The sequence below is a fragment of the Ovis canadensis genome, chromosome 5, assembly GCF_042477335.2.
Source record: "Ovis canadensis isolate MfBH-ARS-UI-01 breed Bighorn chromosome 5, ARS-UI_OviCan_v2, whole genome shotgun sequence".
Taxonomy (NCBI): domain Eukaryota; kingdom Metazoa; phylum Chordata; class Mammalia; order Artiodactyla; family Bovidae; genus Ovis; species Ovis canadensis.
Genome location: NC_091249.1, coordinates 30,336,224 through 30,350,020, shown reverse-complemented (window position 1 = coordinate 30,350,020; position 13,797 = coordinate 30,336,224). Strand labels below are relative to the sequence as shown.

The 13,797-nt window shown below is 44.7% G+C and overlaps 1 protein-coding gene across 2 annotated transcripts in view; it reads left to right on the top strand.

Annotated features, from left to right (window-relative positions):
* Positions 1–4,658: 4,658 nt before the first annotated feature.
* The window catches only part of ADGRE1 (adhesion G protein-coupled receptor E1), a 113,694-nt gene continuing 104,555 nt past the window's right edge, over positions 4,659–13,797 (top strand). For both annotated transcript variants that reach the window (XM_069591300.1, XM_069591299.1), the window contains exons 1-3: positions 4,659–4,753; positions 8,665–8,727; positions 12,690–12,722. In XM_069591300.1, the coding sequence (XP_069447401.1) occupies positions 4,723–4,753; positions 8,665–8,727; positions 12,690–12,722 (127 nt within the window). In that variant the 5' untranslated portion in view covers positions 4,659–4,722. The remainder of the gene's footprint in view (positions 4,754–8,664; positions 8,728–12,689; positions 12,723–13,797) is intronic.

Genomic DNA, 13,797 nt, shown 5'->3' with positions numbered 1-13,797 from the left:
GATTGAAAGAAAAAAATAAACAAAATACTAGGACAAAAAAAAGACCGCACTTTCAATGCAGGGTGCAGAGGTTTACTGGTGGGTGAGCTAAAATCTCATATTTCTCATGATGTTGCCAAAAAATGAAAGAAAATAAAAGCAATAAAGTAACATTTTTTTAGAAACCATTGGTTCTACAAATAAATCTAGGACTGCTGCTGCTGCTAAGTTGCTTCGTTCGTGACCAACTCTGTGCGACCCCATTGACGGCAGCCCACCAGGCTCCCCCGTTCCTGGGATTCTCCAGGCAAGAGCACTGGAGTGGGTTGCCATTTCCTTCTCCAATGTGTGAAAGTGAACAGTGAAAGTGAAGTTGCTCAGCCGTGTCTGACTCTTAGCGACCCCATGGACTGCAGCCTACCAGGCTCCTCCATCCATGGGATTAAAACTGTTTAAAAAATAAAAGTGGCTATTATAAACAGTGCTGCGATGAACATTGGGATACATGTGTCTCTTTCAATTCTGATTTCCTCAGTGTGTATGCCCAGCAGTGGGATTGCTGGGTCATCAGTTCAGTTCAGTTCAGTCGCTCAGTCGTGTCCGACTCTTTGCGACCCCATGAATCGCAGCACACCAGGCCTCCCTGTCCACCAACTCCCGGAGTTTACTCAGACTCAACGTCCATCGAGTCGGTGATGCCATCTAGCCATCTCAAACTCTGTGGTCCCCTTCTCCTCCTGCCCCCAATCCCTCCCAGCATCAAAGTCTTCTCCAATGAGTCAACTCTTCACATGAGGTGGCCAAAGTACTGGAGTTTCAGCTTCAGCATCATTCCCTCCAAAGAAATCCCAGGGCCGATCTCCTTCAGAATGGACTAGTTGGATCTCCTTGCAGTCCAAGGGACTCTCAAGAGTCTTCTCCAACACCACAGTTCAAAAGCATCAATTCTTCGGTGCTCAGCTTTCTTCACAGTCCAACTCTCACATCCATACATGACCACTGGAAAAACCATATCCTTGACTAGACGGACCTTTGTTGGCAAAGTAATGTCTCTGCTTTTGAATATGCTATCTAGGTTGGTCAGAACTTTCCTTCCAAGGAGTAAGCATCTTTTAATTTCGTGGCTGCAGTCACCATCTGCAGTGATTTTGGAGCCCCCCAAATAAAGTCTGACACTGTTTCCACTGTTTCCCCATCTATTTGCCATGAAGTGATGGGACTGGATGCCATGATCTTCGTTTTCTGAATGTTGAGCTTTAAGCCAACTCTCCTCTTTCACTTTCATCAAGAGGCTCTTTAGTTCTTCCTCACTTTCTGCCATAAGGGTGGTGTCATCTGCATATCTGAGGTTATTGAGATTTCTCCCGGCAATCTTGATTCCAGCTTGTGCTTCCTCCAGCCCAGTGTTTCTCATGATGTACTCTGCATAGAAGTTAAATAAGCAGGGTGACAATATACAGCCTTGACATACTCCTTTTCCTATTTGGAACCACTATGTTGTTCCATGTCCAGTTCTAACTGTTGCTTCCTGACCTGCATATAGGTTCTCAAGAGGCAGGTCAGGTGGTCTGGTATTCCCATCTCTTTCAGAGTTTTCCACATTTTATTGTGATCCACACAGTCAAAGGCTTTGGCATAGTCAATAAAGCAGAAATAGATGTTTTTCTGGAACTCTCCTGCTTTTTCAATGATCCAGCCATAAGGCAGGTCTATTTCCAGTTTTTAAGGAATCTCCACCCTGTTCTCCATAGTGGCTGTACTAGTTTGCATTCCCACCAACAGTGTAAGAGGGTTCCCTTTTCTCCACACCTTCTCCAGCATTTATTGCTTGTAAACTTTTGGATAGCAGCCATTCTGACTGGCGTGAAATGGTACCTCATTGTGGTTTGGATTTGCATTTCTCTAATAATGAGTGACGTTGAGCATCTTTTCATGTGTTTGTTAGCCATCTGTATGTCTTCTTTGGAGAAATGTCTGTTTAGTTCTTTGGCCCATTTTTTGATTGGGTCGTTTATTTTTCTGGAATTGAGCTGCAGGAGTTGCTTGTATATTTTTGAGATATACACAATAGAATATTACTCAGCCATTAAAAAGGATACATTTGAATCAGTTCTAATGAGATGGATGAAACCGTACCCTATTATACAGAGTGAAGTAAGCCAGAAAGAAGAATACCAATACAGTATACTAATGCATATATATGGAATTTAGAAAGATGGTAATGATAACCCTGTATGCGAGACAGCAAAAGAGACACAGACGTATAGAATGGTCTTTTGGACTCTGTGGGAGAAGGCGAGGGTGGGATGATTTGGGAGAATGGCATTGAAACATGTATATTATCATATGTGAAATGAATCGCCAGATCAGGGCTGATGCATGATACAGGATGCTTGGGGCTGGTGCACTGGGATGACCCAGAGGGATGGTACAGGGAGGGAGGTGGGAGGGGGGTTCAGGATGGGGAACACATGTACAGCTGTGGCGGATTCATGTTGATGTATGGCAAAACCAATACAATATTGTAAAGTAATTAGCCTCCAATTAAAATAAATAAATTTATATTAAAAAAATAAAAGTGGAACTTTCATTCCAAAAACACAGGTGTGGTCTTTGCACCTAAGTTTTAGCTTAGAGCAGATGTTTTGGGAGCCTGCCCACACCTGTGATGATCTTCAAGGCATGCTAGACTAACACCTGCCAGTCACTGCATTTTGTTACCAGTAGGGTTGGTATGTTATGAACTGGAGCCCATTCTATCTGCTTGGAGGCCAGGTCTTGGGTTCTGTGTGTGTGCGTGTGTGTGCTCATCTGCTTGGTCGTGTCTGACTCTTTGTGACCCCATGGACTATAGCCTACCAGGCTCCTCGCTCCATGGGATTCCTCAGGCAAGAATACTGGAGTGGAGTTGCCATTTCCTCCTCCTGGGGATCTTCCCGATCCAGGGATTGAACCAGAGTCTCCTGCGTCTCATGCATTGGCAGGTGGATTCTTAATTGCTCAGCCACCTGGGAAGCCCAAGTCTGGGGCTGACACAGCCTTAATCAGTGACTTGCAGTAGCTGGTGGAGAAACACCCCAACTCCTTCGCCCCTCGGTTGGGATAACTCTGAAGTGTGCTCTAAGCTGCCTTCCAGACGTCCCCAGCCACCTTAAGTTTTAGTTTCTACTAGATAACTTGCTTGAGAACATCCACTGTATGTTCTTTCCCTTCCCTCTCTCACTTCCCCCATCCCCAGCTGGAGTTTTCTGGGGTCACCTCTCTGATGAACTATAATATATGGAAAACCCCAAAAGAACTTTTTGGCCAACCCAATGTTTTCACTAGAATCCTTGTCTCAGTGTCTAAATCTGGGGGACACTAACTAAGACATTCCTAGATCACCATATTTATGAGATAGCGAGTGTGTGTGTGTGTGTGTGTGTGTGTGTGTGTGTGCTGGGTTGGGGATGGTGCTAGGAATGGGATATGAGTATCACTGTCCAGTGACCAGATATTGTAGGGAAATGAAAGCAAGTAAAATGGTGAAAAGTCTAGACCTTGGAGTCAGGGGATCCTGGATTCAAATCTTGGGTCCAGGTAATCTTGGACAAGTCATGTCTCCTCTCCAAGCCTTGGTTTCCATTTTTTAAAAGTAATTTCATTTATTTATTTGGGGCTGTGCTGCCTCTTTGCTGCTGAACAGGCTTTCCCCTAGTTGTGGAAGGCAGGGGCTAATCTCTAGTTGTGGGGCACAGGCTTCCCATTGTGCTGGCTTCTCATGTTGCGGAGCAAGGGCTGTAAGGCTCTTGGACTACAGTAGCTGCAGCTTCTGGATTCTAGGGCACTGGCTCAGTAGTTACGGTGGACGGACTTAGCTGCTTCTCGGCACATGGGATCTTCCCAGACTAGAGGTAGAACCCATGTCTCCTGCATTGGCAGGTGGATTCTTAATCATTGAGCCACCAGGGAAGCCCTTGGTCTCCATTCTAATTGTACTTTTTTTTTTCTTTTTGGTGAAATAGGCAGGGGTAAGAATCCTTACTATATGACATTGAATTATGATGAAATTAAATTTTATTGGAAACATGTTTCACACAGTGTCTGATGATCGATGGCTATGATGTTTGTATGGGGCAGGTTGAGAGGGGACCCTTGAGTTTGGGGCTTGCTTCCTTGAGGTTAGGTAGTGGTAGCTTATTTATTATTGGGTACAATAAAACAAACGGGCTTTCTTCAGTGGCTAAAGAACCTGCCTGCCAAGGCAGGAGACATGAGAGATGCGGGTTCAATCCCTGGGTCAGGAAGATCCCCTGGTTGAGGGCACAGCAACCCACTCTGGTATTCTTGCGTGGAGAATCCGACAGTGAGAGGAGCCTGTAGGGCTACAGTCCATGGGGTCACAAAGAGCTGGACAGGACTGAAGCAACTTAGCAGGCATGCAATAAAATGAGGTGATGAGAGATGGGAGATAGAGCTTGGTAGGGGTAAGGAAACAGTGAGTGGTAAGAAAAGAGAGAGGGGGAGACAGACCCACACGATGACACACTAGCCAGATGATCTTATCTTCATTGTGGAGAAAGGAGACTTCGAGGCTTGTCAGAGTGTCCTTTCTGAGTAGAGGCAACTCGGCAGAAAAGGGCGTGATGCTCGGCTGCCTTGAGCAATTCTCGCCCTGCCCTCCCCTTCTCTCCACGCCCTCAGTTGTTGAAAAGCCTGGGAACAGAGGAAAAGTACTCCTCTTTGAATGGCAGGACCTGCACGATGTGGAGCTTCAGTTTTCTCCTCTTTTGGGGTGAGTGTGAGGTGGAATAGGAGGCCTGGGGGAAACAGACTGTGAGGAGGAGGGGGGACCTCGACTGTCCAGCCAGGACATCATGATTCTAGGCCGGATGCTGTACAACTTCACTGGGGAAACTTTGACTAAAAAGTCAGCCCAGGGAATTCAGCCATCAAGGAAGAGTTTTGTTACAGTCCTTCATTTGGCATGTATTTCCTGAGCACCTACTATGTGCCAGCTGCTGTTTTAGGCACCAGAGATAGAGCCGTGAATGAACAGACAAGGTTCCTGCCCTTGAGAAGCTGGCATACCGGCGAGAGGAGGCAGGAAGAAAGGAAACCTCTGACGGTAATAGCAACCTTCTAAGTTCCTCAAACGGACTGCATTCAACCTTCACTAAATTCCTCCGATATCAGGTCATGAAAAATCCCATTTTACAAAGGAGAAAAATGAGGCAAAAGAGATGAAATAACTTGCTCAAGCCCACTTAGCTTGTAAGGGGTTACAGCCAGGATTTAAAACTGGGCAGCCTGGTGACTCAGATGGTAAAGAATCTGCCTGCAATGTGAGAGATGCGAGTTCAGTCCCTGGGCTGGGACAACCCCCTGGAGAAGGGAATGGCTACCCCCTCCAGTATTCTTGCCTGGAGAATTCCTTGGACAGAAGAGCCTGGTTGGCTACAGTCTATGGGGATGCAAAGAGTTAGACACAACCCAGCAACTAACACTAACAACCTGGTTGTGGAGTCTGCAATTTTTTTCTAAACTGTGCTGCTCCAAATAACAAATAAACAAAAGCATTTCAGGGAGTGACAATTGCTAGGGAAAAAATTGCCACAGAGTGTGACTAGGGATTATGTGATGGGGGACGTCAGGGAAGCTATTTCTGAAGAACAGCGAGATGGAGTCAACCTTGTTATTTTTCTTCAGATGTCAGCTTTTTCTGGGTTTGATTTTTTTACAGAAATATTTATTTATGTATTAGGCTACGCCATGTCTCAGTTGTGGCATGTAGAATCTTTTTTGGTTTCGGCACATGGGATCTACTTCCCTGATTGAATCTGAGTCCCCTATATTGGAAGCTCGGAGTCCTAATCGCTGGATGACCAGGGAAGTCCTCTTACAACAAATTTTTAAACCCAAGCATTTTGACACTAGAGCTGATATGCTTAAACATGATGCCTTGCTGCCTCTAAAATAATTAAAGAGCAAGAGAATTTCAGTTAGAGATAAGGCTTTCTGATAGCTCAGTTGGTAAAGAATCCACCTGCAATGCAGAAGACCCGGGTTCAATTCCCGGGTTGGGAAGATCCGCTGGAGAAGGGATAGGCTACCTACTCCAGTATTCTTGGGCTTCCCTTGTGGCTCAACTGGTAAAGAATCCACCTGCAGTGCAGGGGACCTGGCTTCAATTCCCGGGTTGGGAAGATCCCCTGGAGAAGGAAAGGCTACCCATTCCAGTATTCTGGCCTGGAGAATTCCACGGACTGTATAGTCCATGGCGACGCAAAGAGTAGGACACGACTGAGTGACTTTCAAAAAAAAAACAACAACAAACAAAAGAAAGGTAGGAGTCAGGTTCCTTGGGACTTGCTGACTGGCAGGCTGCATTAGAAGGAGCAGGTCACTCGTGGACCTCAAGTGCTAACATGCAGACTTGCTTCTCTGACGTGTCAGCATTAGTGCTGGCCATTAGCACTCCAGCTCTGCCCTTAATATGCAGAGTGGTGACGATGACGGTGGTGATCGTGATGGTGGTGGTGGTGACAATGGCGGTGCTGAAGATGATGATGATGGCAAAGCTATGGTGGTGGCGGTGGTGACGATGAAGATGATGCAATTATGGTGGTGGTCGTGATGGTGACAGAGAAGAGCTTAATGCCGGAGTAGCTGAACTGCCTTTTAAACATTAAAAAAAAAAAAAACACAAGAATTGTGGACTTCCCTGATGGTCCAGTGGTTAAGACTCTGTGCTTCCACTGCAGAGGGCCCTGGTGTCATCCCTCTACAGGGAACTATGATTCCCCTGTGCCGAGTGGCTTGGCCAAAATAAAATTAAGAATCGTCTTACCCTCCCATCCAATTTAATACTATGGATATATTATGAACTTCCCTGGTGGCCCAAATCGTGAAGAGTCTGCCTGCAATGCAGGAGACCTGGATTTGATCCCTGGGTAGGGAAGATCCCCTGGAGAAGGGAATGGCTACTCACACCAGTATTCTTCCCTGGAGAATCCCATGGACAGAGGAGCCTAGTGGGCTATAGTCCATGGGGTCACAAAGAGTCAGACATGACTGAGCAACTAACACTTAACACATGGCAGCTCTATGGATATACCATATACTTATTTATATATGATATGCATAACTGTATGTGTTCTATATGTAAAAGAGCAAGATTCTTTTCATCTCTTCACAAGAGCCAAGGTTTGCCTTTTTAAGGGAGAGGTTATTTTCTTTGAGAATGCTTGTTTAAATGTATGTTTTAGAAAAAGAAAAAAAACTTGAACGGAGAGAAACCCAAGCTATAAGTTAGTAATTGTATTTAAGTAATTACAACCACTGAAACATGTGATTATAGTTTTAAAGCATTGAAATTTCTTTGCGAACAAGTTGTAGAGGCTCCTTCTCCAGCATGAAATAAACTGGAAGTGTAAGGATAACTCTCCCTGAGGCAGATACAGGCTGGAACCTGAGAACTTAGAAGGTGGACTTTCATTGTGTTGGTCTCCGTTTTCTATTTTGCCTTATAACTCTGATTTCATTGGTTCATAAACTTGAGTTTTACAGCCTGTTACTGAAAGGTGGTGAGCCCAGCTGCTCACTGCTCAAAAGCCAGCAAAAAGGCCAGGTTGGCGGAAAGTTTGCTTTATTTCAATGTTGGCAGCTGAGGAGGGAGGGCAGACATCTGCCCAAAGGCCAGCTCCCCTACACTGGCAGCCAGTGGGACAAGAGTTTTCATGGACAGAAGGAGGAGGCGACACACAGAAACAGCATGGTCGTCTTTGACAGTCATCTTCAGTTTGGTCATCAGTGGTCTAACCAGTGTCACCTTGGTTGTTTTAGGTACAGCCAATCTTCAGTTCCAGGATGGGTTTATTTCCATCTCTTTGAGGCCAGTTCTCAGAATTGTGGCAGCTTATGCCATGGGTACTGTCTGGCCCTCATGCCGTTAACTTCTCCACCTGGTGGGGCTTTCAGAATAAGACAGCTCACAGGCTGTGGCTCAGAAAATTGTCTGTAGCACTTGAGAAGGAACTGAAAGTCCCTGACTATGCTTAATGACTGCATTAATCATTATTTGCTCTCCTTTGTTTCTGCCTGTTCTCGTTTCTTGGATTAAACTGATTCTTTAACTCAAATTTTCTGCAGATAAAAGGCAGGCAGAGGACATGGAGGTTGAGGGGAGGCACAAGGACTGTAGGGTCTTGCCCCATTTCAAAGCCCAGGAAAAAAAAAAGTATGTTTTTGAAAATCAGCTGGAACTCTTCTTAATTGAAAAGGAAATGAAGGCAATACAAACAAAGTGAGAAACAAAGATAAAGTGCCGAAAAGCAGGAATGGTTGCTGTGAAGACTAGTTAATAATTCATGCTTGTCACTCAGCTGGGGCTTTCACTGAGGCTCATCAGATCTGTTTCTAGGGACTTCCCTGGTGGTCCAGTGGCTAAGACTTTGAGCTACCAATGCAGGGGACCTAGGTTGGATCTCTGATCAGTGAACTAGATCCTGCATGGCACAACTAAAGAGTTTGCCAGCCACAGTGAAGATCAAAGATCCCGTGTACTGCAGCTAAGACCTGGCGCAGCCGAATAAATTAATAAATATTTTAAAAAGCCCTGCTTCTATGAGACCACTCCAGGAGTAATTTTTCAGGTTGAGTCCAAAGAACTTCTTGATGCATCATGGTGTTTTTCTTTCTTCACAGGGTGTTGTGGTATATACACCTGGGGAATGCTCACATTACCCTCACTGGGATCAATGACAAGGCGTAAGTTGGACAAACAGACTCCATATGCCCAATGTGGTGGGGAGGAGATGCTTCTGTCCCAGGAGGCTGCACCACTGCTGGACACTTGCCACGAGCTAGTTAGTCGCCAAGAAAGGGATAACATCCCGTCTCCTGGTTCCCGCCTGAGCTCTTTCCCTTGTACCTTAAAATTGCTGTGTGACCTCAGGCAAGTCACACAACCTCTCTGATCTTCAGTTTCCTCAGCTGCAAAATACAGGTAACAAGGGTTCCTATCCCACAGGAATGTTGTGAAGCTTAAACCCAAAGAGGTAACTTTGTCAATCATCTGGCTTCATAAATGGTGGTGCCATGGGCATGGGTATGGAGTTTAATCAAACTACAACTCAATGTGAAAAGAAATGCATTTCTGGATGTTTTGTTAAGTATTCTCATCTTCCACACAAGCTCCTGCTGGATTCAGGAAGAGAAACATTGTCAGTTCTTAATGTTGTCAGTGTCTCAGTTTTCTGGTTCAGCATTGTTCGGGAAACTCAGCCTATATCATAGGAAGAGTTAATCTTTCAAATTTTCTCACCCTACTCTTGTTCCTACCAAGATGATGTGTGTGTGTTGTCCCAGAGGAAGCCTGTGGGATCTTGCAGCTGTGAAGTATGGACTCTGAATGAGTTGTTTTGTCCATTGGTAAAGCATGGTAACAACACTGGAGTAAACTAATGTATATTTACCCCTGGGAACTGGCTGGAAAACTTGTTGCATTTGTTAGAGTACCCCAAGCTACTGCAAGAAATACACTCCAGTCAGTGGCTCAAGAAAAAGAAATTTAATTCTTGTTTGTTCGAGTCCAGTGAGGATATCTCTTGCTAGTGCGTGGTTTTCTTACATGAAGTGATTCAGGAACCCAGATGCTTTCTGTTTGTGACTCAGCCACGCTAGTGCCTTGGAATCTCTGCAGATAGTGGAGAAGGCACATTATTAAAACTCAGGCTTGGCAATGACACTTGTCACTTCCACTCAGGGTCACATGACCATGCCTGGATGCAAGGTGAGCTGGGAAACACAGTCCATGGCTGGGTAGTTGCCTTCTACTGTCAGTTTTATACCATAGAAAGGAAAGCGTGGAGTTTTTGTTTGATCTTGGGCTACTGAGCTGTCTCTGGCACAGTTAGAGCCCATTTTAATGCAATACTATGCAGCTGTTGGAAAGCATGAGTTCAGTCATGTGAACTGACTTGGCAAGTTGCCCCAAACATTATTTTCTTAATTTTTTTTAAATTATAGAAATAAACATTCAAAGGTAGGAAAAATAGTATAACAAACTCTCATGTACCTATTGCCCAACTTCAACACTTGGCAAATTTTGCTGCTCTTGGCTTGCAAGACTTACTGTAACATGGAAAAAAAGTTATAAGCAGAACAGAGTGGTGGAAAAGAACTTTCAATGAACATGTTCTGGATCTACAGCAGTCACTAGTCAGTGGGGCTCCTGAGAACTTGGAGTGTGGCTAGTGTAAATGAAGAATTAATGCTCCATTTTACTTAATTTTGATAGATTTCAGTATAAACAACCATCTACTGTATTGGACCGTATATTGCATGATACCATTCACATGAAGAAAATTGTGTGAATGTATACATTTATTTAACATATTTACATGACTGAGTTTATGAACAGGACCTAACCTAGAAGTATTCCCACTTTTTGACAGTGGTGATCTCTTGGTATAAAACAGAGCATAGGGAGATCTTCACTTTTAATTTTATATATTTCTGCATTGTTTGAGTTTTTTTACAATAAGTAATTATTATCTTCTTAGCAAAAGATGAAAGCAAATGAAACAACAGATACACAGCACTATATATAAAATAAATAAGCAACAAGGTCCTATTGTATAGCGCAAGGAACTATATTATTCAGTATCTTGAAATAATATATAATGAAAAAGAATATATATACATACATATATGTATATATATGAATCATTTTGCTATATCCCAGAAGCTAATACAACATTGTAAATCAACTACAATAAAAAAGGAAACAAAGTTCAGTTGAGTTGCTCAGTCGTGTCCGACTCTTTGTGACCCCCGTGGACTGTAGCACACCAGGCTTCCCTGTCCATCACCATCTCCAGGAGCTTGCTCAAACTCATGTCCAATGAGCTGGTGATGCCGTCCAACCATCTCATCCTCTGTTGTCCCTTTCAGGACCAGCGCCTGCTTTTGGTTAGTTTCCAAAGAAACAGAGTAAGAGATGAGGATGCTTGTGAGTAACTTACTAAGGGAGGACTCCCAGGAGACACTTGTAGGGGAGGAAGAGGAGCAGGGATTGGGGCAGGGGCAGGAACAAGTCATTCAGAAGGTGTTTCAGGAAAGTTTCAGTCACAGCCTGATCCTGCCAGGACCTCTGGAGTATGAACTACACCAGAGGCTGTTACACTCCCACGTGTGTCAAGCAGTGCTTCTAGGCCAGCGAGACAGTGTGAGATGGGACGCCAACTAGGTAAAGTGAAAGGGGGCAGCATCAAGGATGGCTGTTAGCCCCCATACCCATTTTTTTAAACTTTTTTTAATTTTTATTTTACTGCACAGCATGTTTGATCTTAGTTCCCCCACCAGGGTTTAAACCTGTGGCTCCTGCGATGGAAGCAGAGTTTTAACCACTGGAAACTCCCTCACCCCCTTTTTAAGTGCTTCCCAGGTAGTGCTAGTGGTAAAGAACCTGCCTGCCAATCCGGAATGGTAAGGAGACAAAAGAGACACAGATCCCTGGGTGGGGAAGATGCCCTGGAGGAGGGCATGTCAACCCACTCCAGTATTCTTATCTGGACAACGTCATGGACAGATGAGCCTGGAGGGCTACAGTCCATAGGGTAGCACAGAGTTGGACATGATTGAAGTGACTTAGCACACATGTACCCTTTTTTAAAAACTGTTTTTTAAAATTGAAGTATAGTTAATTTACAATGTTGTGTTAGTTTCAGGTGTCCAGCAAAGTGAGATATATATATACCTTTTCATATTCTTTTCCATTATAGGTTATTGCAAGCCATTGAATATAGTCCCCTGAGCTGCATAATAGGTCTTTGTTGTCTATTTTATATACAATGGTGTGCATTAGCTAATCCCAAAGTCCTCATTTATCCCTACCTGACCCCCTTTCCACTTTGGCAACCATAAATTTGTTTTCTATGTCTGTGGGTCGATTTCTGTTTTGTAAATTGTTTCGCTCCGAGCCCGTATCTCCGAACCGACCGAGAGAGCAAGTCCACCACAGTACTGCAAACGCAAGAAGGGAGTTTGTTTATTTCTAGCACGCTAGGGCCCAAGTCTCATCTCACACAAGGGAATCTGACAAGAGCCCCGAACAAAGGAGTATGGCGGCTTATATACAGGCAGTTCTTTGTCTCAGTTACAGGAGTAGCTGTCGTTACGTGATTGGCCAGGCAGGATGAGCGCATATCCTGTCTCTTTTTGGTAAACATGACTCAGGTCCTAGAGACCGTCATTTGGTCCCTAACCTAAATAAGTTTGTCTGTATCATATACTTAAAGATTCCACATATAAGCCATGTCATATGATATTTGTCTTCCTCTGATTTACTTCACTTAGTATGATAGTCTCCGTTGCTGTTTCATTCTTGTTTTTGGCTGAGTGATATTCCATGGCACATATGCACCACATCTTTATCCATTCATCTGTGGATGGACGGGGGTTACTTCCATGTCTGGCTATTATGAATAGTGCTGCCATGAACACTGGTATCCACCCTTTGTTACCTGGCAAGGGGTGAAGAATTCATGAGGAGTTCCTTCCACCTCCCTGATGAAGGTAAATCCTCAGGAAGAGCCTGGGTTTTCCTCTTTACCTCTCCACTCCCACTTTCACAACTCACCAGGTGCACAGGGAAACAAGGAGCCTGGTTTGAGACAATGGGGCATGGCCAGCTCTCAAATAATCTATTGACTTCTCTTTTCTTGCAGATGAGCGGCCACGGCGGTCGTCGTCGAATGTTGGTAAGAGACTCCCCCAGCTTGAAGGCAATTAGACCTTGGACAAGCGCCTCCGTCTCTTGGTTTTGTTACCTGATTAATATGTATAGTGTAACGTGTGTGCTAAGTCGCTTTAGTCATGTCCGACTCTTCGTGCCCACCAGGCTCTTCTGTCCATGGGATTCTCAGGCAAGAATACTGGAGTGGGTTGCCATGCCCTCCTCCATGAGATCTTCCCCACCCAGGAATTCAACCTGCATCTTTCACCTCTCCTGAATTGGCAGATGGGTTCTTTACCACTAGCACCGCCAAAGTGCAGACTCAACTCCATGTGGAGTTGTCACGAGATGGGCTGTGGAATTGCCTTTCCTGGGTCTGAATCTTGGTTCTAGGGCTCACACCCCGTGGCAACTGTCACGGCAGTCTGAGCACATGTTGGAAAAGAATTTCCTGACACAGAGCATTTCAGAAGGGAGTATGTTTATTAACAGCAAGGAGCAGAGATAATAAAAGTGAAAGTGAAAGCCACTCAATCATGTCTGATTCTTTGAGACCCCATGGACTGTAGCCCACAAGGCTTCTATGTCCATGGGATTCTCCAGGCAAGAATACTGGAGTAGGTTGCCATGCGCTCCTCTATGGGATCTTCCCAACCAGGGATCGAACCCAGGTCTCTTGCACTGGCAGGTAGATTCTTTACCGTCTGAGCCACCTGGGAAGCCCACATATAAATATGTGTAAAGATTTATTGTAAGGAATTGGCTCGCATGATTCTGGCAAGATCTGCAGACCAGAGAAAATTTGGAGAACAGAGCAAAGGTGAAAGTGGCTAGTGGGACCAGGTCGAAGATGAGCCAGGAAGGCTGACAGGTGCCCGGTCACACAGGACTGACTGTGTTGCTACTCTGGTTTGGGATGGATTTGAGTTATGAGAGGTAGAGCTAGAGGAAAGCAATAGGAAACTCCGAGTTGAGAGATCACAAGTGGTAATACACCGGAAATCTGCAAAGAGAAGTTTTGCCTCTGCAGATGAAAGAGGAAGCTGGAAATGAGTAGAAAGAGAGAACCCGAGGCATTATGCAGGGAAGGGAAATAGACA